Genomic DNA, 13,857 nt, shown 5'->3' with positions numbered 1-13,857 from the left:
CAGTCGGTGACCAGAAGTGTCAGATGTGAAGTAGTGAGGTAGCAGAATATTGAGAGTAGAGGAGACACACAGGAGTGTGTTTTTCCTTCGGAGCAATACAACAACAATAACGATGATGATAAAAAGGGAAAAAGGATATATGGGAACAATACCTATCTTTTGCTAGTTGCCCAGAGAGTGACTTTTTTAACTTAGATTTTTGTATTTGTTTATAAAAAGGAACTAAAATAAGAGCCCCAAGCATTCTAAATTAATACAATAGTAATTTTCTTTTCTAAGATGACATAAGAATAGTTTTGACTAAAATTAGGTTTGTCGGTACGTGTGATCCAAAGAGAGCTAGTAATTCCTCTTACAATGTGATCTTAAATTGTGTAAACAAATTAAGTCGTTACTCACAGTGTTCCTATAAAAGAAACAGGAACATACATTTGTCACTTACTCTTTCAATCTTTCATATCCAAGTTAGAAATAATTAGAACAAAAACGAATACAAAATAAAACCAGTGCTGACATTTTTAACCTCTAAATGAAGGTGATTTTCAAAGTTCAAGTAACATATTATTGCAATGACATATACTATTAATGTATATTTGTTATATATACATATATGTTAGAATATATATAACAATAATATCCATGAACACTTACAAAACACTATGTACCAGGCACTCTTTTATCAGTGCTTTGTGTATATATTAACGCCTCATTAAATCCTCACAGCAATCCTAACAGGTAAGTTCTGTTATCACCAGCATTTTATACATGAGGAACCTGAGGCACATAGAGGTTAGCATGTCTTAAGTACCAGGTATGGGATTTGAACCCAGACAGGGCTCCAGAGATCATGGTCTAATCAACTGCACAGTGAGTCTCTACAGTAGAGATAACTAAAAGGAGAGACTGTGTAATAAATAAACAGCCATGTTATCTTAGGATTCCCCTATTGATAAAAATGTATCACAGGCAGGAGGAATGACCAACAGGTTTAAGCATCTCTGTAAACTTACTGAATTCAGCATGCTTCGGAGCATCCCCAATAATAAAAAAGCAGCTTCTGTGCACACGTTATGGATAGAGGAGACCACAGTTCCACTTGAGGCAGGAACTCCAAAGATAAATGTCCAAATAGAATCTAAATCAAACTGTAGAGGTCAAAATGAATGAAGATTAGCCACTGTCCATTGTTTTCAGCTAGAGACCCTCACAAGTTCTAATATTCTAAAACTTCTTTGAGACTGATTAGTTTTTTTCAAGGTGAGCAATGATGGAGAGGGATAGAGATGTAGCACTCCTCCCTCCTCTAAATTTTAAAAGTTTGTAAATTTTTACATTTATAAAGAAGAGTGAATACTATGTATCATTCTGGCTTCTGTACCCATGTTAAGAGAAAACAATATTTTCTATTTTTTTTCCTCCAATGAAAACAAACAGAAAGAAAACACATGCTAATTAGCTAGGAGATGACATTATACCACTAATGATTTTAAGCAGGATCTTTAAAAAAAAAAAGCACACAGAACTCCCCCCCTCCCTCTTTTGGCAATGTTCTAATTCACATACAGGTAGTATTTCACAAAATAAAAATCAGTTTAGGAGACTTATTCATAGAGTTTTATATAATACTTCATGACTATGGTGTCATGCTTATTTTGAAAAATTACATAACCAACCAAACTCTGTTAAGCCCGAATCCGTATTCTGACTTAATATAAGGGTACACACTTTCTTTTTGTTTAAAAGGTTTTGTCAATTACTAGAATCATTTGATTTAGCACTTGGAGTTATGACAGAAGTACAGTTGAGTTTAAAACTAAATTCCCAAGTCTTTGCAGTACCACAAACCAAAGCTACACAACAGTCCACAACAGTCTTCAGTTAGGATTCAAGTAAAGTCTCAGTGTTTTCCTATTGTGGATGTTATCTATCATTAAGAAATTAAAAATATTTTTGTAATCAGAATTTGCACCAAGAATCCTATCCAGTAAACTCACGGCACATAAACTGCTCTCTTTATTTTTAATTCTATAGAAATGACATTATACTTCTAGATAACATCACAGAACTTGAATTCTTCAGATCTCCATTTAAAATACCATCCAAAGTCTTTATGCATATGGAATCATAGAGAGTAATCATTTAAAAAAAAAAAAAAAAGACCACAGAGGGAAAAAAGGACTTCTTTTTGCTAAAGTTTTCTATGGTAGCTTCATATTTTTCTGTCCCAAACCAAATCCTACATGTGAGAAAGGAATGGAATCCCTTTGGTTTTATTGTGAGCAGCCCATCATCACCCTGTGGGGGTTTTGCGGCACGTATAATCACACTTCCACCTTACTAGATAATTCCTACCTGGCAACCCTGCTTACACCGGCTGCTGATGACAGGCACACTGACCTGCAGGTTCTCAGGCAGCTCACTAACTGGCTGCTGCAGAAACAGTGCCATGAGGAGAAAGTAGAGAGCAGGGACATTAGTGTGTTTAGGAAGGAAGGACTGAAGAACTGGGAAACCAGGAAAATGACAAGCATCACGGTTAATCTCCCTGACCGTCGATCGCCCGCCAGCACTCCTGCCCACGTTGAATCCTAACAGGAGAGGAAAGGTAACAGTAAGTACAGTAATCAGTAATCGACTGCCGTGCTATTTTAACAAAGAAAGGAGTAATTCAGTATATGTGACATTTCTACCCAGAGTATTCATGTTAATAAAGGCAATTAACTACTCCACTGTTGAATTCATCTTCCAGTTACAAGTTGACTTTACTATCTCTGATTTCAGCAAGCCTGTCTATTAGAACACAGGTCTTGAAAAATAGCTGAGACAATCGGATACAAGAGAGAATATAAATTCCACTCATTAAAAGAAGGACCTCAAACGAGCTCTAACATTTCCCTAAGAAGAAAGTAAAATTCAAAATAGAGTCAAAGTTAGGATGCTACAAAAATGTACCTTAAAAAACTAAAACTGCTATATTTAGCATATAATTATAATGAACTATATTCAGTTAATATAGGTCATTTGTCCTGAAGATCATATTAACCTAGTTAACTTTAAGTCATCTACAAGTTTTGAGACAAGACAGAATAAATAAGCAAACTGATCTGTAATTCCGTTCGGAAGTTCCCCAGCACTCCTGGACTGTGGCTGTCTATGCAGAATTCTTCCCAGAAACACAGCTCTACCAGGACGGGGTCAGGGCTTGCGGACGTGGCTTACGCAGCATCAGCCTTTCTAGCAATCTTGCCCCCTCCATAACATAACTCATCAGGACACAACTCCAATAGTCAGTTCTTCTCCCTCCCCAAATCTAGCACAGTGCTCCGAACAGAATAAATGTTGGTCAGAGTTTCAGTGAAAAACTTGTATGAAGGGCAACCAAGAGATGAAGGATTGATTTCTACTCTGGAGCAATCTGTATTTCAAGTGAATATTCATTTTTTCCTTCCAATTTCTTTTTTCTAGGATGAAGTAAACATGTAACTTGCTACTATTTAAAATAATAAAAGAGAAATTTGCATCCAGCTAGCTTTTTAATAATTTCATCCTAACCAACTGCTTCATGTGTTGTGAATTAATCTTCTGATGTTTGTCTAATTAAAAAATTGTATAGCAATTTACCGACCTCTTTCCCATATCATCTCATTTCTCACACACAATGAACATGTGAGTCAGAGATTACTATTATCCTTTCTATAACACGGAAAATATGCAATTTGTTCAAAATCACAAAGTTGAAGATTGCTGCTGCTAGGATTTGAGCTGATGTCTGTTTTAGAGCCTGTGAAGTCACACGGTGTCCCCTGGTCTTCTTAATGACACTGCTACATTTCTGAAAGACCCGGCCGCTGGTGATTTTTGCCTATAGTGAATTCTCAATGAAATCACCAGTATAAAAAAGTCTTGAGCTTTAAGAAGTCAGAAGACATAAGGTGGTATTTTATACATTAAATAGGAAAATAAATTTTGGATAAACTGCAGGTCCTAAATGAAAACCGATACCAACATTCATTTGCCTTTCTATTTTTCCCTATAATTAATCTTAAGGAATACTTACCATGTTATTAACAATTAAACATTAATTTAGATTCAAATTACAGCTATGTGGAAGGTATTTTTATAAAAACAATTTGACAAAACTACCAAATGTGAATAAAACAAAGACATTAGGTTGCTCATCACATCAGACAGAAACAGAATCAAGTGACAGGACACAAATCTGTAATACATACACCTATATGTGTGTGATCGTACAAGTATTCAGGGAAAATTTAGTTAAATTGAACCAAATTTAAATTACACTTAAGTTCCTAGATTTCGCTCTGAGAACGAGAAGAGCATATGCAATTTGTAGCAGGTATAAAAGAAGACAAATTCCAAGGCATGAAGTCAGGCCAGATATAGAAAAGGCACCTTTTTCTGATACTAGAGACAAAAGAACAGGACTAACACTTAGAAGACGGTTACTCAGACACCAATACTGTCTGACTCAGGAACCTTCTGCATGTAACAGTCTTACTTTCCTAATTAGAGAAATTATTCCTTAAGTTTTACTTACTAGCTTTATTTCATATGAAGTATAACAAATCCATAAAATATATACCTGACTCCATAATCATGAAGCTCAAAAGAGATGAAACATGTTAAAGAATTCTGTAAAGCACAATGTGCTATATAAACCTCAGGTGTTACTATGGTGGTGTTTGGCCTTCAGTGGGAAGTGGTGCTCTCTGTTAGTGTTTGAAACTCTCATACTCCACAGAACTCACATTCTGCTGTGCCTTCCACTGCTTGCTCTCTTAGTAGCTATCATTAAGGTCAACAAGTGCAGTGTCTTGCTACCAAACTGTTCCTAACAATAATATTTGTAGGCTATATCCCTCCCCTAGAGTCAATGTAAAATAGTCATTGTTTTTAAACCATGAAAGTGTCTACAATGATAATGTCGAATATATATTTCAAAGCCATCAATTTTCTCGAGCAATCATTTCACCGTAAATTCCTTTCTTCATTATAAAGTTTCTTAAGACATTTTCCAATGTGAAATAACAGTAAAATAATCTTATGTTGTAAACTCAGTCTTGTATCATTTTCTTTGACATATGAATCAGATGCAGGCATCACTTAGGTATTGATGCTTTTACTTTTTTTTTTTTTTTTTTTACAGATAAATAACATATTCAATTTGGATCCCTAATTTTCCCACCTGATAAGGGTAAACAGGTATTTTTTATGCTTATTCCAGAATATAACTATATATGATCTTAAAATGTAATATTATAAAGACAAATATATTTTAAAATATATATTTCAAGAATTTAAAAAATACTTTATGAATTGAATGACTGGTTTTCAATAAAAACATTATTTTAAATATATATTTTCTAAAATGAGAATACTAATATGAATAGAAATATAGCTGCTCAAATGAATCTAACACAGGAAACTGTAATTTTCTAATATTACTTAAATGCTCAGTCCCACATTGAAAATAGCATAGAACTAGCAAGCAGAGAATAAGGAAACTTGGCTGAAACCTCGAGCTAATTAAATCTTTGAGAAGCAATATCATAAAACGGTTAAAAGCATGGGCTTCTGATCTAATCGACCTGGATACAAATGTTGACACTTAGCTGACAAGTGACTTCATACCTATGCTTGGTTTTCTCATAAGTAAAATGGCTATGATAGTATTTATACCTCATAGGACGACCGTGAAAATGAAAATGTTTAGTAACTGGCACAGAACAAGCACTCAAAATACTGATTATTATTAACTGAGTTTGGATGATTTGCTAATTACTTACTTATACATAAGAAAGGGAAGTATACAACAAAAGATGATAAGGAATTCCCTTGAGTTTTCACATCTTGAATATCCTGTCTAACTTCAGCTTGATTTGCACTTAAAAATGCAAAATTTGAAACTTTCTAAGCTGTTCATTCATTCATTCATTCAAATTCATGACTCTTAATGGCTGTCAGATGAACTGAGGACTGTAAGCTTTCACAAGATTTAAAAACAAAGTACAACAGCGTATCTAATAGCAGCTGATGGTAAAAGTCCCATACCTAATACAGTTCCGATCTTATTAGTTAAGACAGAATCTGTCTGTTCCAGCCACCCTCCACCGCTGAGTCCTTCCTTAAACTTGATGAGAATGGACTGATTACTCAGCAGCACGACAAGAATCCTCATGGCTGCTGTAACTGTGGTGGAGTGCAAGTGTTCTTCCATGAACATCATAATCCAGTCGAAGCCCAGTGTCCTAACCAGTTCTTCACAAGCTCTGTGTAAAGGTAGATAATTAAGAAGAAGAAAAAAACAGAACATTAATTTCAAGTGTTAGGATTTCTAATTTAAAAACATACGTAAGTAAGACTAGGTTTTGTTCTCAAGATACTATAAATTGCAAAGTTCAAAAGATCTATTAAAAGTAGCAATTCTTGCTATTGTCTACTATGAATTAACTAGTAATAACCACTGGTACCATCAATTCTAAAAAGATCTTACTTACTGCAAATTAATGCTTGTCTTTTCTTTAGATGTATAAACTAGTTTTAGCAAGATATCTAGAAGTCTGTTCCTCAAAAGTATAAGATTAGCAGATACAAGACCTCCAAAGTCTTCTTCAGTTCCTACAATGAAAATATATACATTAAATTGCCTTAGTAGATAAACCAGTATAAAATATATAACACTGTTCTAAGAAATCTCACCGAAAATTACACCTTTTAGAAAACATTTTCTCCAAAAATAAACTTTAAAAAAAAATTTTAAAGGGAGGCTCAGTTGGTTAAGTGTCTGACTTTGGCTCAGGTCATGATCTCACAGTTTGTGGGTTCGAGCCCCATGTCAGGCTCTGTGCTGACACCTCAGAGCCTGGAGCCTGCTTTGGATTCTGTGTCTCCCCCTCTCTCTGCCCCTCCCCCACCTGCATACTGTCTTTTTCTCTCTCTCTCAAAAATAAACTTAAAAAAAAAAAAAAAAGAAAACATTTTCTCTAGGAGTACTTTAGAATCCTGAAAATTGTTCATTTATATTTGACATTATCTAAACAAGTGATAAAAGACTGTAAATCTTTTCTTACATTAATATTTCTCCACCACCACCAACAGAGGGGAAATTAGTCACGTGAATGAAAACAACAATCCAAATCCTTAATTTCCAGTTTCATTTTGAAGGATATATATAGTTAAATTTACCAAATTTAAAAATGAAAAATAGGAAGCATAAACTATTCAGTAACTGTAATAAAGGAGACTTTGAATTAAATAGCACAGAAGAGAGGCAAAGGCACACAAGTGTACAAGAGAAACTGGAAAAGCAAGGGAGGGAGACAGAAAGCTTATGGTTCTCAATGGCATGGTGCGGACTTCTGGGCCCAGCCGGGACACTGATGGGCTATGGGCTGGCAAATCACAGTCCCCAGGCCTTCTTTTATTCCAGAATTGAAGTTCGGGCTACATTAGTTGTATGCTTTTACTTGTTTGGGCAAGAGACACTTTTTGCCTTTAAACATTACCTTTTAAAATGCTAATTTTGTGCCTTAAACATTGGTAAGGATGCCTCAAGCTTACCTAGGGGAATTCAAGATTCCCTTCCCTTCTAAGAGGGAAGACTGGTATTTGATAAATTGCCTTGTTGAAAACATACCATACAACCTAAATTGAGATAAGAATCACTTCCTTTCAATTATTTCCTTTTCAATTACTTCTTTTCAGGAAAATGGTGATCCAACAGAAATGAAAAATTCTTAGATTTATATCTAGTTTTCTGTCAGTTTTGCTTCTCTTAATTTTCAAATACAGTTTAAAACAATAAACTCTGAACTTCCAGCTTAAGTTGTTTCCACTCCGACTGATGCTTTCTTCTACAGTGCACTACCCTTTTATGCTATTTTATTCTGCACTGATTATTATATTGCTCTTCAGCATTATTCAAACCATTTTATTTTTTGTAGGTGTATCCTGAATGCTATATAAACTACTTCAAAGAAAAAACTATGGTTTTATTTGGAACATTATATTATAGTTAATGTAATCTTCAGTTCATATCAAATAAACAATGCCATATACTAACAAGACCAACAGTGTGCTTCTGACTTTATTATTTCAAATGGCAATGAAGTGATGAGAATACTAATGAACTTGGCGTATCAACAGAAAAATTTGCTAATTTATACATCCCCACTACTGTACTCTACTCAAAGGAAATTTTACACTAGTTGTGCTAATTGAATTCAACTAGCAAGAAATATGGAGACTAGAGAAATATTTGTCTCACATCTTTTTATACTTGAAACAAGTGTTATATATTTCCAAAGATTTTTAAAGTACTTTCAATAATATCTGTTTACTTGGCTTATATTAATTCAGAGCTAAGATATAATCTGTGCATATGAAAGAAAAATGTAGTGGTTAAAAAAAGCTTACAATGTTGGTCTGGATTGCCTGGGTTCAAATGGAAGTAGTATGATCTCAGGTAAATGTCTTTTACTCATCTTTCTAGGCCTCAGTTTCTCCCCTTGTAAAACCAGGAGAGCAATAATACCTATTTCATAGAATTGTTACAGGAATATAAAAAGCACTTAAATAGTACCTGGCAGACATTAAGCACTCAGTAAGTGTTATTCATTGATTTTATCTTATGCTTCTCATCCCCTGCTAATTCGCTTTACCAAAGAAACATCAACATTGTTCCCAATGAGGCAGTAGATGAGTGGTCATCAGCAGTCTTATGTTCTGTTAGCATTTGCAGCAAATCATTCAGCCTCTCAAATCTTAGTTTCTCTTTTGAAAAACATGATTACAACACTTCTCTTCTTATTCATGAAGCACTGCGGAGGCTGTGCGCCAGGCGGTATAGCCAACATGGAGGAGAACACCTTTGTGAGGCACTGACTCAACAGTATTTTTCTCCCCTGCCCAGGTGGATAGTGGCGTAAGGGAAGTCATTTATGTGATACGATTTTGGAACAATGTAACATTACAGGTAATAATGTAAGTAATGCTGACAAATATAAGATATTGTGAATTTAATTATAAGTCAACCTAAAAGGTTCTTCTGGAGTGCCTGGCTGCTCAGTGAGAAGAGCAAGTGACTCTGGTTCTTGGGGTTGTGAGTTTGAGCCCCACACTGGGTTAAGAGGTGACTTAAATTAACCTGAAAGTAAATAAAAATAAAAGGTTCTTTCAATGCTTTCCAAACAAATCTCCTATCCTAGAATATATAACAGGAAAAATACAGAACAAGGGGGGAAAAACATGCACCACATGAAGAACATACGAATAAAAAACATGCACCAAATTAAAAAAAAAAATGGTTGTCATGGACCCCAAATCCTGCAACTTACGAAACTACTTTCATTTTATATTTACATAAAAGATTCTAAGTAAAATGTTTTTTTCTAAGTGACTACTAAATCTTTAATAGGAAGACAAAAATAATAGTTATACACATATAATTCACACTAGCAAGTGTCTGTGTTTCTAAAGAAATGTATATAAATTTTAAAAAGTCAATTAATGCTCAAAGATCACAGAGTTGAGGCTCCTAGGGAGCTCAGTCAGCTAAGAATCCAACTCTTGATTTCGGCTCAGGTCATGATCTCACATTTTGAGAGTTTGAGACCCGCATCCAGCTCTGTGCTGACAGCAAGGAGCCTGCTTGGGATCCTCTCTCCCCCTCTCACTCTGCCTTGTCCCTGCTCTCTCTCTCAAAATAAATAAATAAACTTAAAAAAAAAAAGTCACACAGAAGAGTTTGCTATTTAAAGGAACACTGCTATGAATCCTCTAAGAATATGAAAGATTTAATTAATATATTCTATTTTTAAGTTTGTTTTTACAGTGATTTGACAACTCTGTATGTTATGCTATGCTCACAAGTGTACCTACCATCTGTCACCACACAACACTATTATAATACAACTAACTATATTCCCTTATGCTGTACCTTTCATCTCCGTGACTTTTCTTTTTTCACTGCTTTAAGACTGTGTTTTTAATTCATGTATAATTAACATCCAGTGTTGTATCAGTTTCAGGTGGACAATGACTCAACAGTTCTATACATTTCTCCATGCTTGTCAAGGTAAGTATGCTCTTTATCCCTGTTATTTCCCCATCTCCCCACCCACCTCCAGGGAAGATTTTAAAGTAAAATCCACACCCTATTAAATTCCATAGGTAATTTTGTACTTCTGCATATTGTACAGACTTAAATACAACTGCAAAAGACCAGAAAAAGAAATGTAAGGAGAAAAGTAATATAATAGCATCATATGCAATTCTAAATTGTGCCAGAAAACGGGGCGTGGTAATTACTTTTCAAGCCCCAGACTTAGCTCACCAGTATCAAGCTTCTCTTCATTGTTTATTTCCATAACTACAAATTTCTCACAAACTGCAAACGTTGGTAAAGTAGAAGAAATAAACTGGCCAAACCTTTAAATATAAGAAAAAAAGTTACAGATTTTAGATTTTTCTCTGCCCGAAAAAACCAAAAATATAAAGAAAGAAAACACAAAGAAATGAAAAAGTAGTACTCCTTGTTTTAAATAATCTCTTACAGACCTTTAGGTGATTGCATTTGGTTTACTTCCCCTAGGACCATCTCAATTAACATTACCTGTAACAATGTTTTAAAATAGGCAAAAATATATTCCCCCAGAAATATGAGTCCTTTAATGTACTAACCCTTTAATGCACTTAGAGAACCAAACAGTATGATCCAAATTAAAATGTCCTAAAAAAATAAAATAAATAAATAAAGTCCTAACATTATCTATGTGGATCAACTGTAGCCTAATAGACAAGAACCTGGGTTTTGGAAACACAGGTAATGTTAAAATCTTGGCTCTATCAGTTTTTAATCTTGTTACTTGAGGCAAGTAGCTTAACTTCTCTGGGTTTTAATTTCTTAATCTGTAAAGTAGAGAAAAATAAAAAACTTGATAGGTTTCAGGGATAATTTTAACAAAGTGATCATTAAGAGTTCCAGAATGGAACTATTTAAATCTAGATTTAAATAAATGTTAAATTGCAATAAACAATTATCTCCAAAATAATTTTTAAACTCCAGTTTTAAATCTTTTGCCAAGGTACAAAAATGTCTTCAAGGTAAATGAATATCAAAGTGAGTGATTTACATGCTACACAAATCAGAGACTAGTCTACTGGGAATACTCTAATCAGTCACTCTGATTTTCACCTGTGATACCTGGTTGATTACATGAAAACAGTCAAACTGAGTTTAAACAATTCTCTATTCGGAAAATACTTTGGTTAGACAGCTTTTTCCTTCCATTTTTGGCTAAGATGGGAATTACCAGGTGGTGAGTAAAACTATTCTACAGATAATCCATAAATACGCCTTAAGCCATTTCTCATTAGCAGCAAAATAATACATCATATAAAAGGTTTGAAATATACAAAAATAAAATATCACCATCTGTCTGGGTGATAGAAAATAAATATATAAAAGAGATGGCATGCCTGCTACAGGGTGTGTGTGTGTGTGTGTGTGTGTGTGTGTGTGTGTGTGTGTGCACATACACTTGAGAAGTAGTAGGGCTTAGGGAAGACGTACCAAAAATTCCTATACTGAACACTTTTATGTCCAGGGCAAACTCTCACTGGGCTCAGTCCTACATATTTTCTCGTTCACTAATGACAACAACTGGTTTTGCTTTATAAAGGCAAGGGAATATTTTTTGTGCTTACAAATATCTTGAATATTAACATTATAGGTATCACACAGGCCTAAGAACCAATTTCGTCTCATTCATTTTAATCTCATTGGTACTTTTAGTTAATAAACAGACAGATGCAGAAGTTGTCACTACCTGAGCAGATCATTGCTGTTGGGAAAACCTTGCAGTAAGAAGCTCAGCACATTACTAATGGCAGCAATGGTAGGCTGGGATAAAGACATATCTCGAAGAGTCAGGAGCAACTTGGGGATTAGCTGGAATTCCCTCATTAATTTGGCATTCTTTGAAGCTTCACTATAAGAGAAAGAAGACTTCATATGGTCTGTGCTTATCATCTCTTCTATAATTGAAAAATAAACTACACAGATATTAACTAATACCTGGACTCAGTGAGCAGCTCAATAAAGTGTTCAAATAAGGAAAGATGAAGTTCATACGGTGCATGGAGCCAAACCTACAATAAAAAGAAAGAAGAGTGGTTGGTATATTTAGGGCTAAGAAATACCCAAATGACTATCCAACAAACATAAATGCAGCACATAGAACTTATTTCACTTATATAACTGACTATAACCACCTTATAAATTTTCATTTGGTGAAGCCCTATGAAACTGTTTGTACAGAAGACTTCTGGTTCTCTTTATAAAGGATTAATTGCTATGGAATTACCCTCCTAAACAACTGGAAAGGCAAGATCTATAGAAAGCTTATATGGAAATCAGTGACTGAATATTATTGCTGAATACTGAACACGACATACGGAAAAGAATGAATACTGAATGCTGTGCATTGAACACAAAGACTAAGTGACCGAAATCTCATGTGGGGTCCAAAATTGGAAATAACCACTGCAGAACTGTACACCAAACAATTCCTGGAACTTAACAAAGGTCTGAGACTAGTTTGCACTCCCACCAAAGAGTGGGTAGATTTCATAATACATGGGGAGTTAGGTAGAGGCCTTAGACGTGAAAAACTGAGTATTCGTGCTAGACTAAAGGTAACTCTAGGGCCACCCTAACAAATCCTAATAGTGTGCATCAAAAATATAACTACAATGCCAGAGCAAAGTTCGATACTTTTATAAGGGAAAACAACGAAGTCTAGCACTTAATGATGTAAAATTCAGTATACAATAAAAAATTACCAACTATGCAAAGAAAAAGGAAAGTAGGACACATAAGTAGGAGAAAAATCAATTATTACATATAGCCCAGAAATGACAGATGTTAGATTATTAGGACTTTAAAAAAGCTATTAAAAATATGCTCCAAGGGCACCAGAGTGGCTCAGTCAGTTAAGCCTCGGACTCCTGATTTTGGCTCAGGTTGTGATCTTGTGGCTCATGGGTTCAGGTGCGTCAGACTCTGCACTGACAGTGTGGAGCCTGCTTGGGGTTCTCTTTCTCTCCCCAGCTCTCTGCCCCTCCCCCGTTCCAGCTCACTCTCTCTCAGAATAAATAAACTTTTAAAAAAAAAATAAAAAAATAGGCTCCACATGCTAAAGAATGTCACCAAAAATCTGAATATGGGAAGGAGAAACAGAAAAGAACCAAAGATGCAAAATGAACTTCTACAGATGAGAAGTAAAATATTTAAAATAAAAAATATTTAAAATAAAAAAAATGGATGGAACTAACAGCAGATTGGACACTGCAGAAAATAAATCAGTGAGCTTGAAGACACAACTCAAAATCGAGCATGAGAAAAAGAATGAAAAAGAAATTACTAGACAGAGCATTAGAGACTTGTAGGAAAATACCAAGTAATCCATCACATATGTAATTGGAGTCCAGAAAAGGTGGTGGGGAGGGCACAAGGAAAAATAGCTGGAAAAATAATGGCTAAAAATTTTGAATTTGATAAAAATGACAAACTCACAGATCTAAAAGTCAACAGACTCCAAGCAGAAGAAATATAAAAAAAAAAACAATGGAGTGACTGACATCTTTAAGGTATAAAAAGAATTTTGAACAGTTTACTGGAATTCTATTCTATGCAAAAATACCTTTCAAAAAAAGAAAAAAATAAAGACTTTTTTAGACGGAGAATTTAAGGCTAGTAGGCACTATGAAAAATGTTAAAGGAAGTTTTTCATTTAGAAGAATTATATAAGATGGAAATCTGGATCTATACAAAGG

At 34.6% G+C, this 13,857-nt stretch overlaps 1 protein-coding gene across 14 annotated transcripts in view; it reads right to left on the bottom strand.

Annotated features, from left to right (window-relative positions):
* WDFY3 (WD repeat and FYVE domain containing 3) overlaps nucleotides 1–13,857 on the bottom strand; it is a 277,594-nt gene that overhangs the window by 75,976 nt on the left and 187,761 nt on the right. For 13 of the 14 annotated variants that reach the window (XM_023252964.2, XM_023252963.2, XM_045056143.1 and 10 more), the window contains 7 exons: nucleotides 12,098–12,171; nucleotides 11,850–12,011; nucleotides 10,355–10,449; nucleotides 6,519–6,639; nucleotides 6,073–6,290; nucleotides 2,353–2,588; nucleotides 1,011–1,145 (listed from right to left, as the gene is read on the bottom strand). In XM_023252964.2, coding sequence (XP_023108732.1) covers nucleotides 1,011–1,145; nucleotides 2,353–2,588; nucleotides 6,073–6,290; nucleotides 6,519–6,639; nucleotides 10,355–10,449; nucleotides 11,850–12,011; nucleotides 12,098–12,171 — 1,041 coding nt within the window. The remainder of the gene's footprint in view (nucleotides 1–1,010; nucleotides 1,146–2,352; nucleotides 2,589–6,072; nucleotides 6,291–6,518; nucleotides 6,640–10,354; nucleotides 10,450–11,849; nucleotides 12,012–12,097; nucleotides 12,172–13,857) is intronic. The other variant, XM_045056145.1, reaches the window with a different exon arrangement.

This window comes from Felis catus, chromosome B1 (genome assembly GCF_018350175.1).
Source record: "Felis catus isolate Fca126 chromosome B1, F.catus_Fca126_mat1.0, whole genome shotgun sequence".
NCBI classification, from domain to species: domain Eukaryota; kingdom Metazoa; phylum Chordata; class Mammalia; order Carnivora; family Felidae; genus Felis; species Felis catus.
The sequence above is the reverse complement of the archived record's forward strand: the minus strand, read 5'-3'. Positions and strand labels throughout refer to the sequence as shown.